Below are 26,319 nucleotides of genomic sequence, written 5' to 3'. Positions count from 1 at the left end.
CTTCTAGCGTCAAAAAAACTTTGTCAGTTGATCGCCCTTTGAGAATAAACGTTTAACAGAGCGCAGTGCAAGACAGAATGTGATATTCATCATCACTGCAGTGAAACTTTGAGACACTCCTGCTACATGCGTAGGCGTTGTGACATTCTGAACAAAGACACAGCACTACGCTCCAAAACGGGCATAATATGAGCCAATTGTCAATTTCATAAACAGGGTAGTCTGGGAGAAATTCTGCCTAGAATGTTGTGAAATCACATGATTAACATGTACAGTGGCTTATGCATAAAAAAAAACATTTACAATGGGGTAAAAATGCGCCAAACAGGAAATTGTTAGGGGAACTGCCGAATTCCCTGAAGCAGGCTCACTTCCAAGACTTCTGGAGAAGGTCCAAGAACAACAGGCCACTAAAATCAAGCTCATGACCTTTCCGTTCAGTCTCAGTAACGATGCAACAGACAAATCTATTTTCTTTGCAGCGGTCAAGCATTTCTTATAAACCTAGACCTGTTCGGCATTCATAGGTCAAATAAAAAGTATATTTATATTACAAATAAAAACAAGATGAAGGCTTTACAAGTTGGGATCAATCATTTAGATTTGACCGAAAATATACAGAGAAATTTATAACTAAGGTAGGCAATGTGTTTCATACTTGTTTTCAACTTTGTTATACTGGTTGAAACTCTTAACCGGTCAAGTAGCCTTTATGAAACTGCACACCCTAGTTTTAATATTTTTGGTTCCGAATCGGATTCAATTTAACCATTCTGATTCCTTAACAGTTCCATGAATTAGTTGTTTAGTAATTATAAGTGAGGTGGAACAGAGAATGTACGTAATATATAAAGGTGCATTTAGAGACCATTTAATTATGGGAAAAAAATTAATCATACTCTCGAAAGGTGACTGATTTGCGAATCAGAACATTGATACATGCGAATCAGAACCATCATAAACTTTGTTGTTGCCATGAAGTAGGGCTGGATGATTATGACCTAAAATCAAAATCTCAAATAATTGAACATTTTACCTCGATTACAAGATTAATGAACGATTATTTATTTATTTTTTGCCCTCAAGGTTTGTACTGTAAATAATGAAATTCAGAGTTTTTACTAATGAAAGAGTGCTCTGACATAACAGCTCACTTTCAGCAGTTATTTTATCTATGGTTCCTAACATTTCTTACAGATTTCTGCTTGTTGTAAATCAGATACAGATAAATTAGCACAGTACCAGTATGTAATGAGAGTGATTGCGTGTGAATTAGTCATACCGTCTCTCTATTAATTGTGAAGCTGTGGGTTGTAAGTAGGTACTTCAAAAGTAGAAAAATATATGCTATAACTTTTAAGTTTCTAAGCTACTTTAGTGATAAATCACAGGACAGTGTTGACAACGAGTTTCTGCGCACAACCTTCACGTGATGCACGAGCTAGTGTTTGTATGAATGTCCGTGTGCCACAATGCAGCTGTGCGAGCATGGTAGCTCAATATAATAATACACATCAGTCTAAAATCAATTGAATGTCCAAACTGGAAAGTCTTAAAACACATACAATTGACAAAGTTTAGTGAAGACGCAAGTGAAAGTGATCTCACTTTATGGGCTCACCGCTAGCGTGCGATCTGTGTGTGTTGACTCGGCGTTCGCCTCCGTGTTGCTTCCATGCCACTGACTGGAGGGGGCGGAGTCACATGACTACACACCCGGTAGTATGTTTTTAAGGGAAAAGTATTAACAGGATTAAAAAACCAAAATGACCGACATGGGAAAATTACGTCACTTAGAGGTTCTGAATTTCGGATTCAATTACTTTTCAATTAATCGTCCAGCCCTACCACGAAGGTCTACGTACGTCTTAGGGCGCACAACTGACAACAAAAAGATGCATTCAGTTTGTCACAACAACAGCAAAGTCCCTGATTCATATATACATGTAACGTTTTGTTTGCAAATCAGTCTGCAATCTAATGTATGATTAATTTCTGCAGAAGAACATAAATGAACAAACACAACCACTGAACCAATTTCCAGAAAATCATTTGGTTTCTGGAACGAGTTCAAAATAGGAAGGCAGTCCAGCCCCCCAAAAAAAATTATAAACCGAACTTCAAAAAATCAGTACAAAGGTCTCAAGGTGAAGGAAGTACAGAACTACCTGAAGCAGGGGGGGGGCCATTTGTTTGATAAATTCAAACAAATACTGAATACATTTGCATTTTTGCAGCATACACCACTCCCATTGCATCAAACAGCAGCATTGAGGTGCCATTAGTACTTGTTAGTAGCCATGTTACTGCCAAACCAGACCTGTCAGACTTCCACCATACATGTAAAAGGTACCCATATTAGCTACGTTTTAAAGCCTTCATTATATCCCTAATGAATCCCTGCTCTGCCTTTTTAATATTTGTTTAGTATTAATTTTGTTTTCCTCAGAGCATCAGCGTGGGATGCACTCACAGAAGTTAAAGGGCGACGGATTAGCTCAAAATAAAAAAATGAGTCTCATCCTGACCACTCGATTAAAGCTCACTTGACAATGGTAATTAAGTAAATATTAGATCATCTAAGTAAGAGCTTTATGAGAACACACTAGAGACAGACGTACACAGAGTGAGATTTAACAGTCGTAGGAAGTACCCATGAGTGACATGCACATGAGCGTGTATTCAGTAAAAACTGATGACATGCAACATGCTCAGGGAAGCATTTAAAAGCATCTGTTAGAGAAAACATGGCAATGTATAAACTGAGAAATAAAATAGAAGGCTGCAAAGAGATGTGTTAGATCAGAGTTAAGTAGGAAGGATTTGGGGGGGAAGTACCATGGCAACCATAGTTTCCACTAAAATACCTTTGTTACAACTATGAAACAATAAATATATATGGAATCTTTTTTGTTCAAGTTCAAGGCGCTTCCAGAATTAGAAATGTCTAATACAAAGACATTACCATGTCCATTTGCACTTGTCAATCTCCCTTGGGAACAGAATTTTAATAAATATTATATTAAACTTCAGAATATTATAAATATATTTCAGAATATTTTGTGAATAAATGTTTATTTTCTGTAATTTTACAGTAATATAATTTTATCTCATTTTCCATCATTACATTACATAATATATAAAGAGAATTTATATAGAATAAATTTATATAAACCCAATATTAACTTTAAAAATACATTATAAATATAAATTATAAATATATAATTATTATTATTATTATTATTATTATTATTATTATTATTATATTTTAAATTTAATTATATAAACAGTATCAACATAAATATAACAGGCACCCTCCACTGTAGATTTTGATATAAAAATGAATGAATGAATTTGATTAAAATAATATATATATATATCAAAAAGCCATATTGGTTGACTACTTGTAACTATGGCATCTTGGCAGAAACCAATGGTTACCATGGTAAATTGTATGAAATGCTGCTGCTGGGTGTGTGTGCATCTTGGGAGGGTTGATGGGAAGAGAGATCACTTACGGGAATGGACCGGCTGAGGTAGCGTGCGGAGAGCCCGCTCAGCCCTGTTGGGGGGCTTCTGTGGTGCCCCTGTTCACTGGCCCCCAGCCTTACATTGGTGGAAGGTCCGCTCATGCTGGTGTGGTTGAGGTTGTAGGTCACACTTTTTGCCCCACTGCTTGGGCTCACCCCATTGGTGTTTGGGGTGCTGGTGGTGTTATACTGATTGTTGTTGTTGTTGACCTCGTAGTGGTAATTGTGTGGGGCAATCGGGCCGCTGTAGCCCGTGCGGACGGGGTGGGAAGTGAACGAGGAAGGGGAAGGCGGATTCCCAGAGCTGTTTGATTCGCCATTTGGTTCGTACAGGTTACCCAAAGAGCTGGCTAACCTGGTGCTGGAGGATGGGAGGGAGGGGAAACAGACATGAAGGGTGGAGGACAGGGAGGACACACTCGTACCCATTTCTACACTGCAGAACATGGAGATCATGGTAAATCTTCTGACAAAGGGGTGAGGAACTGCATGTATACTGGCTGAGACTGTATTTACTGCTGTTTAAAAGATCAAACTCAGCCTGGAGTAGGGCTGGGCAACTTATTCAAAACGGACTTCGGCAAAGTACACGTCTCTGTAAACTTAAGTAGCAGAAACAGCATTACATTTGGTAAGCTCAATTGATTTCCGTGAATCAAAATGTTTGATTCGATCATGCGTTTGTGCATCACTCAATGTTCGAAGAATTATAAACACAAATTTTTCATATATACATAAACTGTTTAAGTGAAAATTAATGTGGGCACATGTTGTTTATTAGTATGTATTTTTATATTTAGGCATATAAAAGAAAATGATTCAACTGCATTCTTCAAGTCAATTATGAAGAATGCAACGTAACATGCAGTGTAAATTATTAAATTTTATTTAATTTTCTCTATATAAATTCACAAAGCTAACAAAAATGTGAAAACTTTATTTCTTCCAATTTTTTAATTGTTTTAAAAGGTTTTCTCTTGGTTAAGTGAACATTAGAAAAAAACGAACAAAATGGGAAACAAGTAGTTAATAACGTTTAAAAAACTATTCATCCAACCTGAAAAAATGTTTCAGGAAAAGAAAAACATTTCATGAACTATGAATAAATAACTTTTTTTTGCTTGCATTTTGAGAACATTAGACCAGATAACTTGGCAGAACATTAGTCAAATTTCTGAGAATGTTCCCATATTTTTATTATACATCTATAAAATATCGCCCAGCCCTAGCCTGGAGAGTGTTAGAAAGTGCTTTTCAGTATGGTATGAACAGTACTGGAAAGTTGTGGGTATGTACTTGGTCCAAAAATACATCAATAAGTGCTGGTTTGGAGAGAGTGATATAGTAGTAGGTAGGTGATATGGCTCTGGCTATTTGATTACATAAACGGCAGGGAACGAGTCACTTGAAACCAGTGCACCAACAGCACGGAGCAACCAACTTGGCTCCTCGCATTTACGGCTCTCCGTTTCAGAGCATAGGGTAGTCACAGAGAGGAAAGAAGGCCACCAGGGAGCTGGGAGGAGAGAAGACAGGAGATAGAGGGGGAGAGAAAGAAAAAAGGAGGAATAAGTTACACAAAAGATTTGGAAATAAAGAGGCAAAGACTAAAAGGTGGACGAGTGAGAGAATAGGCAGATCGAAGAAAGATATGGAGAGTGTAGAGAAGACTGGAGGAAAGCTGATGAGAAGGGAGGTCAGGCTCACCTCTTGAGGTTGGTTGATGAAGATGAAGTACGGCCAATGCGCTTGGCAGAGGCAGAGACGGAGGAGGATGGTGGGACTTTGGAGGATTTTAAGGGAGAGATGGAACCCTGGCCAGTGGCTGTCGGTTTCATTCGGCTATAAAACACACACACAAATACAGGCATGAAATCAGCTGAGATATAGATATTATATATATTTTATTAAAAAAAAAAAAAAAAAAAAAAAAATCACATCATGGCCATATTCCAGGATGACAATGTCAAGATTCACGAGGGTTAAAATTGTGAAAGAATGGTTCAGAGAGCATGAACAATCATTTTCACACATGAATTGGCACCTCTGGGTCCAGACCTTAATTTCATTGAAAGTCTTTGGGATGTGCTGGAGGACACTTTACAGAGTGCTCACCTCTTGCATTGTCAATTCAAGATCTTGACCAAAAATTTATGCACCTCTTGATGGAAATAACATCACAACATTTATTTCCATCGAGAGGTGCATCATTTTTGGTCAAGATCTTGTATTGACAATGCAAGAGGTGAGCACTCTGTAAAGTCTACTCCAGCACATCCCAAAAACTTACACTGAGGTTAAGGTCAGTGCCAATTCATGTGTGAAAATGATTCGTCATGCTCCCTCCCAACAATTCTTTCACAATTTGAGCCTGATGAATCTTGACATTGTCATCATGGAATATGGCCATGATACATCTTAATACATGGTTGTTTAAGAAATGAAAAGCTACACACTCCATCTTTTAGGGTTAAAAGAACTGTTGCCAAACATATCACATGCTAGAAACATAATAATCACTGTAATAATGATCCATTCATAGATTCTTAAGTATTTGCCTATTAAAATCCAAACAGTGACTTTTTTTTTTGGCCGGGCAGTGTGTGTGTGTGTGTGTGTGTGTATATATATATATGTGTATATATATATATATATATATATATATATATGTGTATATATATATATATATATATATATATATATATATATATATACACACACACACACATATACATACATACATACATACATACACCAATAACCATATCTGTACAACAATGACATTACATGTAAAAATACAATAGGAATCTTCAGTTGTCATGCATAGGTAGATTTGCCAGCTTAGTTTTGATAAATGTGTAAAAGTGAGCAAGATTTCAGGGTGGATTTGAAGAAAAAATAAAACAAAAGCAGGTCTGCAATTATATATAAGACCACTGAATAAACATGATACAGTAGTTTGGGCTGCTATCATGAATCTGACTTCTAGAAGATCATTTGATCTTCAAAATCCACCCTTCCGTCATGAAAAATCCCAGACTATTTATAATGAAAGCAATTTCTAAGAGCCGTTCATGTTCTTGCCAAATACATCTGCTAGGAAAGGAACTGTTTAGAAGAAAGTTCTAACATGACTTCCGGTCCAGTACTCCTGAGGGGGTGAAAAAGTGAGAGTATACTACAGATTAAAATATAGAAGTGCCGATGCATACCGGTCCACTTTGAGCCCTGCTTCCGCTAGATTCTGTACAACAAGGGAACCAGAGTGTTGTTTTAAAGAGGCTTTGTTTAAGGAAAAATAAATCAGGAAAAAGAAGCAGGGAAAGTTACAGGCAAGGGTCCAAAATCTCTGAAATTTAGTGAGTCAGTGCTGTGGCCTAGTAGTTAGCAAACATACTCCAGTAACTGCAGTTCAAATTCACTTCTCTTTACTTTCACTTTTTTTCTCTTCTGGTCTTCTTTCTGAAGAGCTCTTTTTCTCTACCACTAATCATGACCTCCCACACAGCTTCTCCTTTTTCACCCACTCCAAAAATTCCTCTTTGACTCACAGTTTAATCTCATCAATGAAATAACTAACAAAATTCAATTGATGAAGAATTTGTCTCAATAACATGTTTTTAGAAGAAAAATGTAATAATTAATCAGCATCATTTAAGAATTAATAATTGTTCTTTTTTTAAAAGTATCAAATACTTCAGTATATCAGTATATAACATTTCAGAAACATTTCAGGTGTCCATGAAAAGGACATTTTTCAAATATCATATTCATCTTAATATATCTGTTTAAAGTTGATCCCTATTGAAATTAATTTGTTTATTATTTAACACCATACCAGCATCAAAGGCTATATTCATAGCAAATAATGATAATATTTCAATTAATTGTATACAATAATTAAACAATATCACTACAAACAAAAATATAAAATAAATTAATAAAAATAACAGCAATAGTAATAATATCAATAACAGTAAGTTATAAATAGAAAAATAAATACAAAAATAAAATCTTTCAATAAAATTTCAATTTGATGTTTGAAAAAAAAAAAAAAAAATTAATATACTTTTAGAAGTACTTTATTAATCAATTAACATAATTAAAGGTTTAGTTCACCCAAAAATGAACAGCAGATGTTGCCTGAATGTGCGTTGGAGATTAATATTTTGTAAATAAAGTGGTAATTTTTTTTTTTTATTTTTTTTTGCACAAACAAAGCACTCACGCTGCTTCATAAAATTGAGGTTAAACCACTGGAGTCACATGGATTACTTTAAAAGAGACCTATTATACAAAATTCAGTTTTACATGGTGTTTGAACAAATGTGTCGGCAGTGTCTACACAGCCCACCCTATAATGGTTAAAATCCACCAACTCCTCTTTTTTTAAATGCCCATAAATCATAAGCAGTGTCTCAGAACAAGCCGTTTGCAGATTCTACCTTTTGTGACGTCACAAAATGCCTAAGCCCTGCCCAAGACTGCTGATGGACTCTGCCCTACTAGCATAGTTTCCGCCCTGAGCGAGTTGCACACTGTCGCCATTTTTTTTCAGGCCAGAGTAGCTGTAGCAACAAGAATGTCTTGTAAGAAACTCAGGTGTTTTGTTGTTGGATGTAAGAGTGAACATAACAGTCTTCGTGTACTCCCGACATCAGAGTCACTGAAGACAGAATGCGCCCCCATATACCTAAATTTGTTTGTGGCTGCGCAAATCATTTTACACCAGACTGCTTTGTGAATGAGGGTCAATACAAAGGGACAATACAAAACAAGTTTTGCTAAAAAGTTGTTATTCAAGGATGGATCAGTACTGTTCGTAATCCAGCTTATAGTCTCGAGAGTGATACTGGTTATTCAATTCAATTCACATTTATTTGTATAGCGCTTTTCATGATACATATCGTTTCAAAGCAGCTTTACAGAGAAAGCATATCAACATTACAATCTGGAGACTGCAGTTAGCTAATAATGTAATAATTTAGGCGATTAACATACAATCACTGTTAGCAATGTAATTGGAGGTAGAAGCAAAGAGCTCCTGGAAAAATGAATTACATATTAACAATATTATGACAGTAATGAAAGGAGCACGCACTTTATTACAGTTCATCGGAGTCATTTTAAGGATATAAACTTTACTTCATAAAGTTTACCAGTTCATTAAGCACCCCCCGAAAAGGCATAAGGTATGTATAGATTTGTTTACTGTTAGTTGTAATGAGTGTTTTTGTGTAATTCACTGTGTATGTTGATGATAATGCAAGGGGGAGAGTTTATGGATAAGACTTTAATGCACATTTTACTGTTTTATACAGCTCTTACGGTGATTTTTTGGAGTGAAAATGGACGCTTCATCTTGTGTGTGATGTACAATAAACTTCATAAAACTCATCAGTAAAATTTTGGCCATCATTCGGACTGGGTCCGCTACAACAGACCCGGCCCAAACTGAACACTGCTATGTGGACCAATGTAGTCGGCGTTATGCGTTTTGTTGGAAAAAATATATTAAAACATTTTTAGAAGTTAATATAATTAATATATTTAATAACTAATAAAATTACTACTCATCAATAACCAAATCTGTACAAAAAAAAAAAATTGTAAAAATTATACCCGACTCTCAGCTCATTCCCTCTCTCCATTTTAGTCTCCATCAGCTAAATGCAAACAAACAAATTTGCAAAAGCTTATCCTTCATCCTTGTGAGAAGGAGCTGCGACAGGAAGAGTAGGAGGGCCATTTATGTCCAAGAGGCCTCTTCAACTCGCCGCTCTTCATGGGAAATTAATTAAGGACTGCGCATTTGCTCACGAAGGGGTGTTTAATTTACATCTGGGTTAAACGTGCTAAAACAGGGCCTGTTCAAATTATTGACGACATCAAGCACACGAGGATGAAGCATCCTGTTCTTGTTGAGCGGTACTTGAAGATCTTTTTGTTATTGTTGTGTACAAGGAGGGTCTGTAAATTAAGATACGCCGGGGTATAATTTGTCTTAGAGAGGGTGAAGTACGAAGGCTGTGTTTGTTCTTTGGGCTATTTTTGTAAATTTGGAGAGGTCGGAAGTAAAATAGCTAGTGTACTGAGCCAACAGCTTACGCAAAGCATTTCAGAGGGCCATATTTTATTGTTTCAGCATTTTACTTTAATTTTTTTATCCAAAGTTCATATATAAACTGTTTCACAGACCACAAAAACAGCCACATAACCATTTTCCACCTTTAAACAGGTAGTTGTGCTACTGTACCTATTATATGTAAATTATCTCTTATGACCTTTAAAGAAAACAAAAAGTTTTGAATAAAAAGTTACCTGAGAGGCTGAGATAGAGACCTAGTGTGCATCTTCATGTCCTCGAGTCTGTTGGAAGAACATTGAGATCAAGTACACACTGCTTGGTTACATAACAAACTGCATTTAAAAAGCCAGAAAATGGAGCTGAATGAATGAGTTCCAAATGAAACAAAATGTTCATAATGCATACTACATACTATTTTTGAGAGAAATGAATATGCCGCATGCATTTTTGTGCACAGTATTTTAATATGCATTAAATGCCTAAATTATCTACTACATTTGCTAAACTTTGCAGTATACAAGCACAGCACACTGCATGAAATACTATATCCCACAATGTAACGCACTCAAATTTATCTTCAATTTCTAGTGTGACAAATCCAATCAATAAAACACATAACTGCCTTTTAAAAATTATTTATATACAGAAATGTTTCTGAGGTTATATTTAGATTCTAGTTGCATACAAAGTAGTGAGGTTGCATTATGCAAAAATTTAAAACATTTTGCATACTATTTTCACAAAACCGGAACACATTGCATACTATGCAGCGTATAATGTATACTAAGTTGCATGCTAGTATTCCATTTCAAACTAAGCGTTAAAACAACATCTCAAACTATTTTTGAAAAACTAGTATGCAGCATTCATACTGTGCTCAGCATGTGTATTTTTAATATGCATTAAACGCACAGATTATTTATTAGATTTGATAAACTGTGCAGCATAACAACCAGAGCACAGTGTGCAGAATATTGTATCCCACAATTCAATGCCAACAACGATCTTCCATTTTTTTTTAGTGAGACAAATTTAACTAATCCAATCAATAGTAAAAAATAGCCTAAAGAGGTTTTTAATGATTTACTTGATCAGATTTCCAAATGTTACAACATTTCTGCACAAAGATAATTAAAAATGCTAGTCAAAATGCTAGGAAAAACTAGTCACTGAATTAAGCATACAAAGTAGTAAGGTCATGTTATAAAACAGTTTTGCGCACTACTTTTACACAACAGTACACAGTATACATTCTACACTGCATAGTATGAAATAAGCAGTGTGCTAGTATTCCATTTCAAACTAAGAATTTAAACTAAACATTTCAAACTATTCATGAAAGAACTCGGTGTGCAGCATGCAACTCCCATTACAATCAACAACGCTGTCTACACCGCACACATTAAATCTCTTTACATCATGTTTGCACTGTTAGTTATGATGAAAGCATTCATGAGAGTGTAGAAATCAAGTTGCAGTGACGAGATCACTGTATTCATGAGCTCAACAGACATGTCTGTCATCGGCTACTCACTGCTGCAAACTTTGATGTGACAGGAGTAGATCTAAATACAATGCAATAATCAACACTTTTCACGATTAATCAATCTCGACAGCTGTAATAGTAAAAACGTGGTAAAAGATTTCGAGAGAGTTCCACATGTAATACTTATTTCATATGCAAAATGTTAGCCAATCATAGCAGGGGATGTTTACATTGAAGTCTCACAGCAGACAAGCCCTTTCCAACAGAGCGTTCAATTCGGAGGGCTAAAATCAAGGTAGAAAATGACCATTTATTTCTAAATTGACAATTTTTGATGTAAAAATCATACTAGCATAAAGTGCACCTCAGGAAACATTATAAAATTATTTTTAAAAAAGGCAATTCATGACCCCTTTAAGTACCAAGTTTGTCTACTCCATTTGCTAAGTACCATTAACTGATACCACTGTATACACTATACACTGCATAGTAAGTACACAATAAGTTTCTACAGAAAGCGTAATGTTTCCCGAGCGTCCGCCCATCCTGAAATACAGCGAAAGCATCTCTCCAAGACAACGGGAACATCATGTTTCTATGCCAACCAGCTCTGTGCCTGGTACATCAGCACTCTTACCAATCTGTGTTCTTTTGTATTAATTTTAGCTCTATGTCTTGCATTTAAGAGTGGACCGAAACACTAACCATGGCCTGGCGTCATTTAGCTCTTCACTGACCTAAAAGCTAATGGAAGTTGAAAGAGTCTTGATAAAAGGCTCCATTCATGAACAGAAGCAACGAGTATCATTTATGTAATGTGGCTCATTACAGAGACCTGAATAGAAGATGCGATATTGGTCTTAGACCAAGCTTTGCTTTGCTTTTTATGTCTAGGTTGGGATCCAGGCCCAAAATAGGCTACTGCATCACGAAATGACTCAGAACGCAATTTATAGTTCAACAAGTAGTTGCATTCTCAGTGTTGCCACAGGGGGCGATATTGCAAGTTGTGCTATAGCTGAACTAACAATTCGTTTTTTCCATCAGATGACCCAAAGGAATGGCATCTTACCTTATGGCTCCAGTGGTCGCAGACCTCGGCTGTCGTCGACCCTTTAAGGCGCGCAGTTTGTCTCCTTGCGTCATACCGAGGTCGTTCTCAGTGTAATCATTCTGTCGAGAGTTAGAGAACATCTAAACGTTATTCCAAAGAAGTGTTGCTTGAGGTATTGAGTTATTAAAATCATCATTACAAAAGGTCTAAAATCGTAATCTTTTTATTTATATTTTGTATATTTTTTTCTTCAATGTATATAGAGGTTATGGCTCTCTTCGACATTATAGTCTTTTTTTGTCTACCAGGTTTCAAAAATATTAAAATGAGCCACTTAAAGTAGTAAAATACAGATATATTAAAATTCAGGCCAATATCGCTAAAGTAATAAATATTTTCTCTTTTTTTACATTATATTTTATACATTTTCTTCTCACTGTATATAGTGGATAAGACCCTCTTTCTGTGTCAGGTTTCAAAAATATTAAACTATCCAATAGTAAAATATATATAGATTTATAAATATTTTCATATTATGGCCGATAATCATTAATTAGCGGATATTAAAATTCTGTATTATTTTGTCTAAATTAATTCACCTATAAAAGGTCCACCTTGCAAATTATGAACATACATTAGCATCTTTTGCAGGAAACAAATTTACATTTTTTTTTTTTCAAATATTGAATTAAATTACTACATATAATACAGAATATATAATTATATATATATATATATATATTTTTTTTTTTTAAGTAATTCAATTTAAAAACTTAAGATTTAAAATTTAAGCAGAAATATAACATTTTAAAACACTAAAAACTAAAATAATTTTCAATTCTGATGCCTAAGTGAATTTAGGCATCAGAACATTCTCTTTACTGTTTTATTCTCTACATTTATATTTAAAAAGTAAAGAGGGAAATAAGCATAAACCAAAGTTCAATAACGACCGATGCGATAAATTAGAAATCCCTAATATATTGGCCAACAAACTATATGGTACCGATATTGTGCATCCATAATTTAAATAAAAAAGAAAAATTAAAAAATGGCCCATTAGGCCTTACCTCCTCCATACGGTCCAAGCTGTGGGATTTAAAGATGGAGGCGCTGATGGAAAGGTTGTCTATACTGGAGATGAGGTGAGGCACAGATCTGTCCTCATACTGCCGCTGTTTGGAGCGGTGAATATCTCCATGAGCCCAGAGACTCGCCTGCTTCCTGTACAGGTACAAAGAAAACAGTTACCCTTCAATGTCTTGTTTTGCACAAATAATTCAGCCATATGAAAAGAAATCTGGTCTCAGATAATGGATACTTTGTGTCCAGCACACAGGAAAGGAATCTCAAATGTCTCACAGTGGCCTAAGGAGGAAAATATGCCTGAAGATAATGTTCATCTACCCTGCGGTGGGTATTCTCTCACACTGCGGCCCACAGCATTGTTTAAGCCCAACAAAACACTTGAGAGATTACATTTAACTGACCTTCACATGACCAGTGCTCTGTTTTAACTCAGACATGACAACTGAACCATGGTCTAGTTATACGACGCACGAAAGGCCTTATTGATAGACGAACGCTGAATCAAACTCCACAAGCATTCCTTTTCCCAAGCCAGAGTTGGATGATTCAGCCAGATCCAAAACAACTGCTGACCTTCCTTATCTGCTTAGCAAAGGAGTGCGCTCTCGAAAATACACGACTCTGAGCCAAAGTTAGAGCACTCATCAACATTATATAAACATAATGCACAATAAAAAGGAGAAAAAAGCCTCAGGAAGGTGTTAAGAGGCCAAAAGTGGTACATTGTGGGTAGTTTCAGGACTTACTCTTCTAGGTAATGCTGCTGGGGTCCAATAACAGAACCGGGTCTGCAGACGCGGATCCAGGCGATGGCTTCGGCAGCTGTGAAGCGGTAGTGCTTCATTAGGTAGCAGCCAATCAGAGTCCCCGTCCGGCCTAAACCCGCTGTGATTGGTTGGAAAAAGGTCACAGGTGTTTTATGGTCTCACTGATGCACTTCTAAGGCCACTTTACCATAATATTGATTACAAGGCTAATGTTTGTTAACATTTAATTTCTCTTTTAGTTCCTGTGAGATCAAACTACAGAAAACCGGAGTCGGATCAATAACACAGCATTTTAATGTTTCATGCAACATCAAAAGATCATTAGCATATTGACAACAATTATCTTGTTTTTGCACAAAATGAGCAGGTCAATGAGGAGTTGCTGTGTGGCCATATTTCCATGTCTTTGATTTAAGTGGCGTCTCACCCTTGCAGTGCACAGCCACCGCTCCATCCGTGCTCTCACAGATGTGCAGGAAGCGGCGGGTGATGACGTCGCCGGGTGTGCTTCCGTCCACGAAGAACAGGTCGTAATGGTCGAAACCGGCATCCGTGAAGCGCTTGGCATCGTAGATCTTCTTGTTGAGGCGCACTATGGTGGTGATGTTGTGCTTGCGGAAATATGGGAAATAAGCCTCAGGGGCATGTAGAGGGTAACCTACCACAAAAGAGAAGAGGAAGTCCATTCATTCATATATTTTTTAGTATTATATGTTATATAAAATTACATAACTAAGAAATATTTATATTTAATATTACATATTTTAAAAATACATATATTTAACATATACTATACTTCCCGTATATATATACACATATACATATTTTATATATACTAATATTATACCATATTATACATATATTTCTATAATGAACACTCCAAGCACACATACTTATGCTTTATACATGTACATATTTATTCATAAAATATCACACATACATACACACATCCCTTGTAATAAAAGCATTCTGAGGTGCAAGTACATTCTCAGACTCAGCCGAACGCTCTTTAGTGCTCTTCGTGAGCATTTGAACGTGCGGTTAAAAACGAGCCTAGAGCACCATCTGCTGTTAAAAACTAAGATCAGAATCAATTCAAGAGAGAATCACAATGCATTCAGAAAAACTCAGAATTGATCCACGAATCACGATGCATCGATTTATTGTCCCAGCCCATATGGGGCCTAAAAATAGCGCTAGCCAGCCAATCGCCAAATGCGAGTAAAAATTGGTGTTGGAGAGTATATGAAACTGTGTCAGTCGCTGGATGGCGGGTAACATTTTTTTATGAATTCTAACAATGCATTGTTGTGAGAACATGAACATGAACAAACGTGAACGACGCTCTGTACAGTTGACGGGTCAGTGCTGCATCATCATGAAAATTTAAGCCTTTCTAATTTAAATATTCAAGCGCTAGAACACGTGAAAGGCTGCGCTATGTGGGAATTTCAAACATCCAAATTGAGCGCCCTGAAAGCCGCATCTCAGACAGCATGCAAATACTAAGTTGAGCTCTCTTTCATGCCTTCCTGTGCTTGAACGGACAAATTCACACAAAATTATGTCAAAATTAGTATCCTAGTAAACAGTCAGTTGTGTCTTCAGTTGAGAAAGAAAACGCATAATCCGTGTGTGCATTCGGTCTTAAAGTGACAGCATTCTAATAATCCTGCTGCTGTGTTGTCTGCGTTTTTAATGTTAACCAATATACATACATTCATACAAATGTGTGTGTGTGTGTGTGTATATATTTATATATATATATATATATATATATATATATATATATATATATATATATATATATATATATATATATATATATATATATATATTAGTGCTGTCAAAATTAGCATGCAACGCGATTAATGTTTTCAGATTAATCGCATTAAAAATATTTAACCCAATTAAGTATCCGTTTTTTCATCATAATTTGGCTAGCGTTACATTATATAAACACATTCTTATTCACACAAATGCTTTTAAATCACTGAAGCACCACAAGACAAACGAGAACGCGCTGTGTGTGAATGTCATCTATGTACCCAGAAAGTTCCAGTTCTCTTTCACGCTTGAACAAACAATAACACACAGAATTAGGCCAAAATGCCCATTTTGTTGAGTATCCTCATAAGAGCAGTCTTAAATTAGTTAAATAACGTCTTAAATTAACTTGTGAGAGTTGTGAGAAAATGAGATCCGCGTCATGTTCGGCAGCGGCATTTTTTAAAGTAACAGCAGCCTAATAAATCAGTTGCTGTGATGTCTGTCATTAATGTTACACAGGTAGGAATGCCACAGTTAGATATGACATTTATTATAACGGGTTTATGTGAAGATTGCTTTAAGTTCAATTAAATTAAAAGTTATTTTAATAGCATAGTAAATGTTAAAGCGTAATAAATGTTGAAATTGACGGTAATGCTGAATGTCTTTAATTAATGTTTTAAAAAAAAATCAATTTCATAGAGACATCAGTACTAGTATTAGTATCAGTGATACTGGCCTTCATTCATAAAAGATGCCATTAAAATATTTAAAATATACTGTCTTTAAGTTGTTTCTACATTCATTTGGAGACTAACTGTGAATATTACAATATAAAAATATGAAAAACCCCAATGTTTTTAATTGCTATTAATTACTGAAAAAAAATGTGCGATTGTTTTTTTTAATCTATTACACACACACACACACATATATATATATACACATATATATATATATATATATATATATATATACACACACACATATACATATATATATATATATATATATATATATATATATATATATATATATATATATATAATGAAGCACTAATACATATATTAATGTACAATATAAATTAATTAATTTAGTAAAAGTTAAAAAAGCATAAATTGCATGCCAAAGTTTAATACTTAGGATTAAGGATTTAAATAAATACCTAAGCCCTAAATGAACCATTTGCTCTTAAAAACAATCATGATGTTGCAATCTCTACCTATGTGTGTGACACTGATGACTTGTAAAACAAGGGCGCCCTCTACTGTCACATAAGTAAATTACATCAAACATCATGTCAGAGAAAGTGTTTAAATTAATACAATACATAGCTAAAATATGGCAAGCAGCCTTACCGTTCTCTATTTTACTTTTCGGATGTGGACCGCTGAATGCAAGAAATTTGCCTGGGACGATCCAGTTCAGATCTCCATTTTCGACACGCTGGAAGGACAAAAAGTAAATCAGAGAGAGAAAATATGTTCAAAAGAAATGGAAAATTAATAAAGATAAAAGGAACAAGAAGTTTGTATAGCAGCCGATCGAGAACATTTTGTAATTGGTGAGTTGTGTTGTCCTAAACCGCAGGGTTGCACAAGACTGTCGTAACCCCTTCAAATCGGAGGGCACAGCAGGTGATGGATTAACACAAGCTGGAAAATTTACATAATACTAAAGGACAAATCAATCGAATGCTCATTTGACGTGAATTGTTCCAGTGATTGTCTAAATAACAGCTGAGATGTACAACAACCTTGTAGCAGATTATAAACACAGGTAGGCGACATATAATGTTGTGTGCAATTTAAATCAAATTGATCGAGATGAGACCGTCATTATGTTAAAATGTCTTTTGGGCCCCAATGGAATAAACATGATTATGTAACTGGCTTGAGGAGCAATGAATGTAATTCTGGGTAAAAACATCGCCTGCTGGTTCGCCTAATGAGCACGAGCATGACGCATTTCATAACGAGGGGGCGAAGAGGGGCATCATTACCTCATAATGCTCGTACTCGTTCACGTCGAACGTCTCAAAGTTCAAGAATCCGTGCTGAAGGGCCTGAAAAACAAAGTTAATAATAAACAATAGTCATATGTTAATCGAATCAAATTGCAAAAATGTGCATTTGTAAGGTGGATTTCCCCTGAAAGTCGAAAAAATTCCCCACCCTAAACACACACATCCATTCCGTCTGACTATGTTTAACCAATTAGTCAGTGTAATGGGGCTGAAGCAGCCTGTCTGGTACTCAATGAAGAGCTGTGGGGGAAGACATTAAGAAAAAAGGCACATGAGTCGATAAGCCGTGGCAGAGAGCGATGTGGGTCGCGTCTAATGGAGTGTCAGGTTTCTGCTGCTGTTGGAGTCCACAGCATTTCTCACGGTTGGCTCCCAGAAAACTGGTTAAGTGCACAAAGTCTTTTTATTTTTTTTCTCTGACACTTACTCATATTATTAATAACTAATACAGCAGTAGTGTTTGACTTTATACTGCTATATAATTGCAGTGAATGCAGCAAAGGTTTAAAATTCCCAATACCTTATTCTGCCATGCAAAATGCAGTAACAGTAAAAAATGAAATATACTATTATGTGTCATATTTAGCTCATCTATGCTCACATTAAAAAGACGGACAATAAAAATCTCATAATACTCATAAGCTGGGTTTCCATCCAAACGTGAAGCGAATCTTTTCAAAGTTCGCAAAAAAATAAAAAACAAATAAAAAAAAACAAATGCGAATTAGGTGTTTTTAATCAAGTTGTTCGAGCGAATGACAGTGGTATTGGTAACCTAGTAACCAATAGTAAATAAAACCTCTGAATAACACAAGCCAAGCATAGAAATTGGAGACAGGACTGCAATTAGTTACGATTAGGCAAGTTATACATTTACGAGCAATGCAGCTTGCAATCGCCAAATTGAATGCCATGCACAGAAGAAGAAATGCAGAATTTTTATGATAAAGGAACTAGCAGCAAGGGCATTATGACGACATCAAGCCCGCTGATTTATATAATGACTGATAATGTCATTCATATAGATCAGTGGTCGAGCCCCATACATATGGGAAATACATAGTCAGCAGAAACAGACGATTAGTCACATGGGTTTAATGTTCACTACATATTCGGCAAATGAGTTTCCATCTCCCATTATTCGCATGAACTCTTTTTTTCCCCGCACAAATCAAAAACCACCTCAAAAGAGCATAAAAACTTTTTCTTTTTCCTCCAAAAACTTGCCGTTTCCATTACTTGTTTCTGACACAAAATTTCAAAATGAACATAAAAACAGGGTGATGGAAACAGCTACAGTTTCAGTGTAGTTACTCCGTTTTGCCATTGTAGGGAACATGCAGTGCAATTTTGTAAATTTACGATAAAATTTTTGAAAAGAAAAAAAATATGAAATTCACGATGTACATACATACATACATACATACATACATACATACATATGTACACACACACATATATACAGTCAAACCAAAATGTATTCAGACACCTTGAACATTTCATTCATTAATACAGTTTATTCTAGGGATGCACCGATCCTGATACCAAGCTCATGTACTTGTACTCGTACTCGTAGAAATACCCCCGATACCAAAGACCGATACCTCACGTGACATAACTAACAGAATTTTCCGTGCACAGAGACACCGACGGCAGCAGCAGAAACAATGTCAGCCTCAGGGGTGTGGAAATACTTCAAAATTAATGATGACAACACACATTGCGAACTGCATGCTTTCAATCACAATTCGTTATCGATTAGTAAAGGCGGGATAGGCAGAATCGCGCCCTCTCTCTCTCTTTCTTGCGTGCAATCCCAGTTCGCTCAGACAGCGCGTGATCAGTTCTCCTCGCGCCTGAATGATCAAATGCACACAGTTGTCAAAATGTCCATCGTGTGGAGTATCTCACGTAAATAGTCGGTTATGGCTTAAGTTGACGTAAACATTTGGGTGAAAACAGGATATGTGTTAGTATCCATGGATTCGGTCTTAAAGGGACCGTAGCCTAATTAAATATTTGTCATTAATGTTAATAAAACAACAAAAGATAAAAAAAAAAAAAAAAAAAAAAAAAAAAAAAAGTTAAATAAATGTATATATGGTAAATAAACCTACTGTATCTGAAAAACAGTTTATTTAATTTGTATCTCTATAGTATTTGTTGCACCTTTCAGAAGCTGGATGGAAACAGACCACTGAAAGACTGTCACTGAAACCATCCAACCATGAAACATGCTGTCCTGAGCTGCAGGGTTGAACCTGTCAGTCAAAACCTAATCAACGCTGAAAGAGGGCACAGCGGGTGAGTGATTATCACAAGCTGGCAAAGTTACATCACTCTAACAGACCAATCAGCCAAGAGCGTTCAGGTATGAAACTTTGCGTCTCTAACACAGGGGTATACAATCCTGCTTCTGGGGGGCCTGCAGAGTTTAGCTCCAACCCCAAATAAACACACTTGAACCAGCTAATCAAGGTCTTACCAGGCAAACTAGAAACTTCCAGGCAGGAGTGGAAGGAGGAGCTAAACTCTGCAGGACAGTGGCCCTCCAGGACCGAGTTTGGACACCCTGCTCTAACACAAATGAGTCTAGTGAAGTCTACACGTGCTGACGTACAACTGGTGGCCATGTCTGTTTGCTCCATCTGAGTGCACTGACAGATGTGTGTGCATCCGATACAGAGAGCCGTCTCGCTCTAAGGCTGAGGTTATGTAACTGTTCCTGGTCAGGTTTAATCGAATGAGCCCAGCCGCCCTCCTCCCCTCTGCTGCTGACTGGACGAAGAGCTTACAGCAGAAATCCTCTTCTGCAGTGTCAATGGGTGGTATGGATGAGCTACTCTTAATTACTGCCTTAATTACTGCCACGGCCCAAATCTCCAGTCTCCTCATTTTACCTATGCAATGGTAATGGTGGAGCATAGTGGGCTGGTTATCTACGAACTTCATACTAGCGTCCTTGATCGAGACACTTAACCCTGGGATGCTCCAGGGGGGATTGTCACTGTAGTAGCATCCTAGAAATCGCTTCGGTTAAAAACTTGAGAATAAAACCTGGTTAGCTTACAAACAGTAGCCTAAAAACAATGTCCAAATAGCTATTTGGTTGTTGGTTAACAAGTTTTGGTGACAGTGGCCAAATGACAATGTTTTAGACGGAGTAATCATATATATATATATATATATATATATATATATATATATATATATATATATATATATATATATATATATATATATATATATATACACACAGGGGTAAAAAGTACCCCATGTGTACAGTGAAATATACAACTGTATCTTTAATGTTGTGGGCCTATTTTTCTGCTGGAGGTCCTGGACATCTTGTTCAGATACATGGCATCATGGATTCTATCAAATACCAACAGATAAAGAAAAATCAAAACCTGACTGTCCCTGTTAGAAGCCATATAATGGGCTGTGGTTGGATCTTCCAACAGGACAATGATCCAAAACAAACATCAAAACCAACACAAAAATGGGTCACTGAGCACAAAACCAAGCTTCTGCCATGGCCATTGTAGTCCCCTGACCTGAACCCTAAAGAAAATAAGTGGAGTGAACTGAAGAGAAGAAGCACCAACATGGAGCTGGGAATCTGAAGGATCTGGAGAGATTCTGTATGAAGGAATGGTCTCTGATCTCTTGTCAGGTGTTCTCCAAACTCATCAGGCATTATAGGTGAAGACTCAGAGCTGTTATCTTGGGAAAAGGAGGTTGCAAAAAGTATTGAATAAAAAGGTATGATTAATTGTGAACAATGTGTATTAGAGAAAAATATTTATTTCATAATGAGATTTTCCCCCCATTTAAAATTATTATTCTCCAATGAAAGGTTGGATTTTTGTAGATTTTTAAAATAAAAGATCAAAATGATTAACAATGCAGATTTTCACAGCGTTCTTTGGTCATATTTACTAAGGGTATGAATAATTTTTAGCACAACTATATAGGCCCAGTTTCACAAACAGGGCTTAGATTAAGCCAGGATTAGGCCTTAGTTCAATTAGGGCAATTAAATGGCTTTTTTTAAACGTGCCTTAGAAAAAAAACATTACTGGTTTGAATCTTGAAACAAAACAATGGCACCGTCATATTTTAAGATATGTCAGTGCAAGTTGCTTTCAGTTAGAACAGCTCAAACATGCATTTTAGACTGGGACTAGCTTAAACCTTGTCTGTGAAACCGAGGGATAGATTATGATGCAAAAAAGAGAAATTAGAGAATTTTTTTCTCAATGTGACATCTCACAATTGCTACATTCATTGACAATTTGCAACTTTTCCTCAATTGCAACTTCATATCTCACAATGTAACTTAAACCAAAAATCACAATACTGTCACAGTTATGAAAAAAGTTAAATGTTCCTTGCAATTCTTACTTTTTCCTCACCATGTTTGACAATTTGCAATGTTTTCCTCATAGTTGTGACTTCATCTCACAACTTAAAGCTGCAATAGGTGATTCTCTACAAAAACATTTTTTGTTATACTGGTTGAAAGTCTCATACCCTGATAGCAATCACTGTGGTAAATGGCCTAAATGTATTTTTATAAATATATATCTTCTGTGGAAGGCGTAGGACCGTAAAATGTTCAAATATATTCGGACCGAATGAAATAATACAATGTCCTACCTGCCTGTCAACGTATGTCATCAGCGCATTCATGCTATACAGAGTACAGACAGACGTCAGTCACGGAGCACCGCAAACAAACAGCAGCCACCTTCACCGAATCAATACAACAAGCTTATGCTGCGTTCACACCATAACTACCATAATTAAGAGATGACAACCCGTGACGTTCTAACTGGAACTGTTCAGTCAGACTCAGAATTATAAGTTTCCATGTCAATGGTATCAACACCAAAATGAATCTGCAGCAGTCACGTACAAGCTCTCCAAGTTGCTTTTGTTCATTATTATTGTAATGTTATGTGCTTTGAGACATGAGGTAGTTTAATGCCATCTCAGCTGTGTGTGTGCCTTCATGTGTTTTGGAGGAGGCGTGGCTTTGGAGACGCTCTGAAGGGAGGGTGGGATGTTAGGATTTGAAAGCTAGCTCGCCATTGCTAGCCTCTCTGAAAATGTCCTATTGCACCTTTAACTACATCCAAAAATTGCGATATTGTGAAAGTCACAATTACGAGATGCTATAATTATTTTTTCGCAATTATGACTTTCTCACAATGTGACATTTCACAATTGCTATATTGTTTCTGACAATTTGACACATTTTTCCTATAATTGCAACTTCACAATGTGAATGTGATACATGACTTTTTTATCCAAAAATGTACGAGAAAGAGTCAGAAATTGTGAGTTACAAAATCACATTGTAAGATATAAAGTCGCAATTGCAAGAAATAGAAAAAAAAAAATCAATTATTTCTTGTAATTGTGACTTTATTTCTCACAATTACTACGCTGCACTACAATTACAATTTGCACATTTTTCAGCTAATAATTGCTACTTCATATCGTGACATTACATCTCGCAATATTGCAATTTTTAAATATTAAGTAGCATTTATGAGAAACAAAGTTGCAAGAGACAAAGTCAGAAATTGTAAGTTATTAAATCACATTGTCAGATATAAAGTCGCAATTACAAGAAATAGAGAAATAAAGTCATAAACATGGTTAATTTGGATATCATGTTAACTTGAGAAAATGTGTAGTTTGAACCTATAATATTTTGGTTACCAGCCCTGATATTTAACCATTAGATAAACCCAAATAACTAACAAAAACAAATTAACCACTCTCATGTTGACAAATAGGGCATTAACTCCTCTTTTGCAGCTTGGAGAGAGGCAGCAGCGCTGATTTGATCATTATCAGGCTTCAGTGTTTATCACACTCACAGATGTCGTGTGACTCACGCAATTAAGGAGCTGTTAAAACAGGCTGTTAATTAGAGCCGGAGGGGAGGCAATGATAAAACTGTCACATACAACTACAAGCAACAACTACAATCTTAACAGCAAATCACAGGATACCATGAAGGCCCAAATGTCTGCATGTCCAGTTTCTATATTTTAACTTTTCATTTATATTTATTTTTATATTCTTTTATTTGAATTAACATTAACATTTTACAACATTTTATAAAATCTAAATTAACTATATAAAATCAATTCTTCTTGAGCGTGTGATTTAAATAAACAATCTCCATGGAGGGATGGGTATGAGTTTGGAGGATGCTGCTGTTTTTTCTGACGTAGGCTAAACAAGACATTCCAGAGAGTTTAAGCAGCATGAAGCATGTATGAATGCACTCAAGAATCCACGCTGTCTGCGCTCAACAAGTCTTTCCGGCGTGTCGAGCTGGAGACACATCGATACCTGCAGACGTGTTGGGCTGTTGCCGAGATACTCACAAAACAGACGCGACTGACAAATTCACGTGAGCGCTATTTACCTGGAAGCCAGTTTGACAACTTTGAGTAAAGAACTGTAATAGAAACATCTTATTAGGCAAAGCTGTTTGCTCTGACAGAGCCTAAAATGGCATCCTTTCCAAACTGAAATCATGAATAATATTTATTATAAAGGGTTATGAGGTGTTTTTTAAATGTCTCAGTTCACCATTTTAAGAAAAATTGAGCATTCAGACAATTCTGCAATTTTCCAATAATTTATTACTGTGATCAAAGCTGAATTTTTACCAGCCATTACTCCAGTCTTCAGTGTCACATGATCATTCAGAAATCATTCTATGGTGATTTGTTGCTCTAGAAACATTTTCAAAAGCCTTTATGGTCACTTTTGATAAATTTAATGCATCTTTGTGCAATAAAAGTATTGATTTCTTTATAAAAAAAAAAAATAAAAAAAACGTTTGATTGGTAGTGTATACCAAAATCAGATTTTACCTGGATTTCAAAACAAATGTGGATGGTTTTGAGGGGGATAAAAAAAAATTAGCAAGAAAGCAAAAGCATGCATGCCTTTAGCTACCACACTCCCACACCCGCAAACAGACAGAGAAAGACACTGTACAATAGGGGGCTGAGGAGAGATTTATTGCCCCTGTGGCTCAAAGTGAAGACACCTGTTGTGTTATATAAGCCATCAGCAACAAAACCTCCCTGAAGCACTTTTTCCAACACGCAGACACAAATGTTCTTTGCCTAATGTACAGGTTTCCAGTCTTATGCTGGATGTCCAAGGAGGATTAAGCAGTCGATTAGTATCTATGGGTATAATCCAGGATTGTGTGTATGCTTGAGTGCTTAAACACTTAAAACCAAATGTTTCTTGATAATGTAAGCTGCAATATCATTATACAGACTGATAAAATTGCATTAGCTATTAAATTATTAATATTTAATTATCATAATTTGTCATTTATAATTATATAAATATTAACAATATAATATTATTAACATTATATTATTTAATAATATTTTATATTTTATGAAATAATATATTATTTAATAGAATATATAGTATGGTAAATATTCAGTGATGAGGTTAAAACATTAGTACTATAGCGTTCATCTCACCTTCCTAATGCCTTGCAAGCAGTCAAGAACCGTCAGATTGTATGTGCAATTCCCAAATGAAGCATCCCTGAAAGAGGAAAAAAAAAAAGCAGCATGTTAAAATTGTGTGGGTGTATTCACGCAAGATACAATATAACAACAAAAAGAAACACCCACAAGAATATAAACAGGAATATAAAGTCGTGTTATGTGCAAAGAAACAGGAACACAGATACTGATTTTAAACTGCAGCTCTCAGGTGGCCTGCTTTCATCCAGAGTAAACCATTCCCTGCCTATGAATACAAGTAACTGGGTCAGGGCCTTTGTGTTTGGATGTGGGAGTGAAGGTAAAGCGACAGGCGAGACTCTTTTGGCTTTTGTCATCTGTGTTCTCAAAGAAAGAAAACCTTGCAATGGAGAGTGTACATGTGGGCATCCAACAACATGATGGGTTACATCTCCAGGGTCAAATCAGGGTGAAATCAATGTCATGGACCAGCCTGTTTTGATCACATATAAGAGGAAGTTCAATTTAGGTTTGTTTGTGTACCTAAAATAATGTCACTGGGTCAAGGAAAGAGAGGGTTGTAATAAAATACTCAAAGCTTCAGCAACTAAAAGGGGCCAAAACACCAGCCTTTGCCTAGTGCATGTCAAGGAACAGGCTCTTTGTGCCTGCTTAAATTGAGTTTTGCATTATGCATGTGCTTAATGTGTTATGATGCAGGCTGGGTTGCATAAAAAGTGGGTCAGTGTTCTGCTGGGATCTTTTCATTAGTCTCTCAGTGTGCCTCAATGGAAAGTATCAAGCTCCATTCAACCAGACTAACAACACGTACTCGCACATGCATACCCATAACTCCCAGAAGAGGGCATGAAGGTCTTGTGTATTGGTCCACTACTTCAAACTAACAAAAAAAAAAAAAAAAAAAAAAAAAATCATGAAAAACTGACTTGATAAGTATGCCAATAGTAGGTTTATTTCTTCAA

At 36.1% G+C, this 26,319-nt stretch overlaps 1 protein-coding gene across 7 annotated transcripts in view; it reads right to left on the bottom strand.

Annotated features, from left to right (window-relative positions):
- cdc14ab (cell division cycle 14Ab) overlaps window positions 1–26,319 on the bottom strand; it is a 50,582-nt gene that overhangs the window by 3,513 nt on the left and 20,750 nt on the right. For 2 of the 7 annotated variants that reach the window (XM_051909020.1, XM_051909021.1), the window contains 11 exons: window positions 25,349–25,415; window positions 17,787–17,849; window positions 17,143–17,230; window positions 14,442–14,672; window positions 13,994–14,132; window positions 13,229–13,382; window positions 12,177–12,277; window positions 9,852–9,899; window positions 5,238–5,372; window positions 3,519–3,891; window positions 1,622–1,708 (listed from right to left, as the gene is read on the bottom strand). In XM_051909020.1, coding sequence (XP_051764980.1) covers window positions 1,622–1,708; window positions 3,519–3,891; window positions 5,238–5,372; window positions 9,852–9,899; window positions 12,177–12,277; window positions 13,229–13,382; window positions 13,994–14,132; window positions 14,442–14,672; window positions 17,143–17,230; window positions 17,787–17,849; window positions 25,349–25,415 — 1,486 coding nt within the window. Of the gene's footprint in view, window positions 1–1,621; window positions 1,709–3,518; window positions 3,892–4,393; window positions 5,047–5,237; window positions 5,373–9,851; window positions 9,900–12,176; window positions 12,278–13,228; window positions 13,383–13,993; window positions 14,133–14,441; window positions 14,673–17,142; window positions 17,231–17,786; window positions 17,850–25,348; window positions 25,416–26,319 lie in introns of those variants that run through there. The other 5 variants (XM_051909022.1, XM_051909023.1, XM_051909025.1 and 2 more) reach the window with 3 other exon arrangements.

This window comes from Ctenopharyngodon idella, chromosome 10 (assembly GCF_019924925.1).
Source record: "Ctenopharyngodon idella isolate HZGC_01 chromosome 10, HZGC01, whole genome shotgun sequence".
Classification (NCBI taxonomy): domain Eukaryota; kingdom Metazoa; phylum Chordata; class Actinopteri; order Cypriniformes; family Xenocyprididae; genus Ctenopharyngodon; species Ctenopharyngodon idella.
The sequence above is the reverse complement of the archived record's forward strand: the minus strand, read 5'-3'. Positions and strand labels throughout refer to the sequence as shown.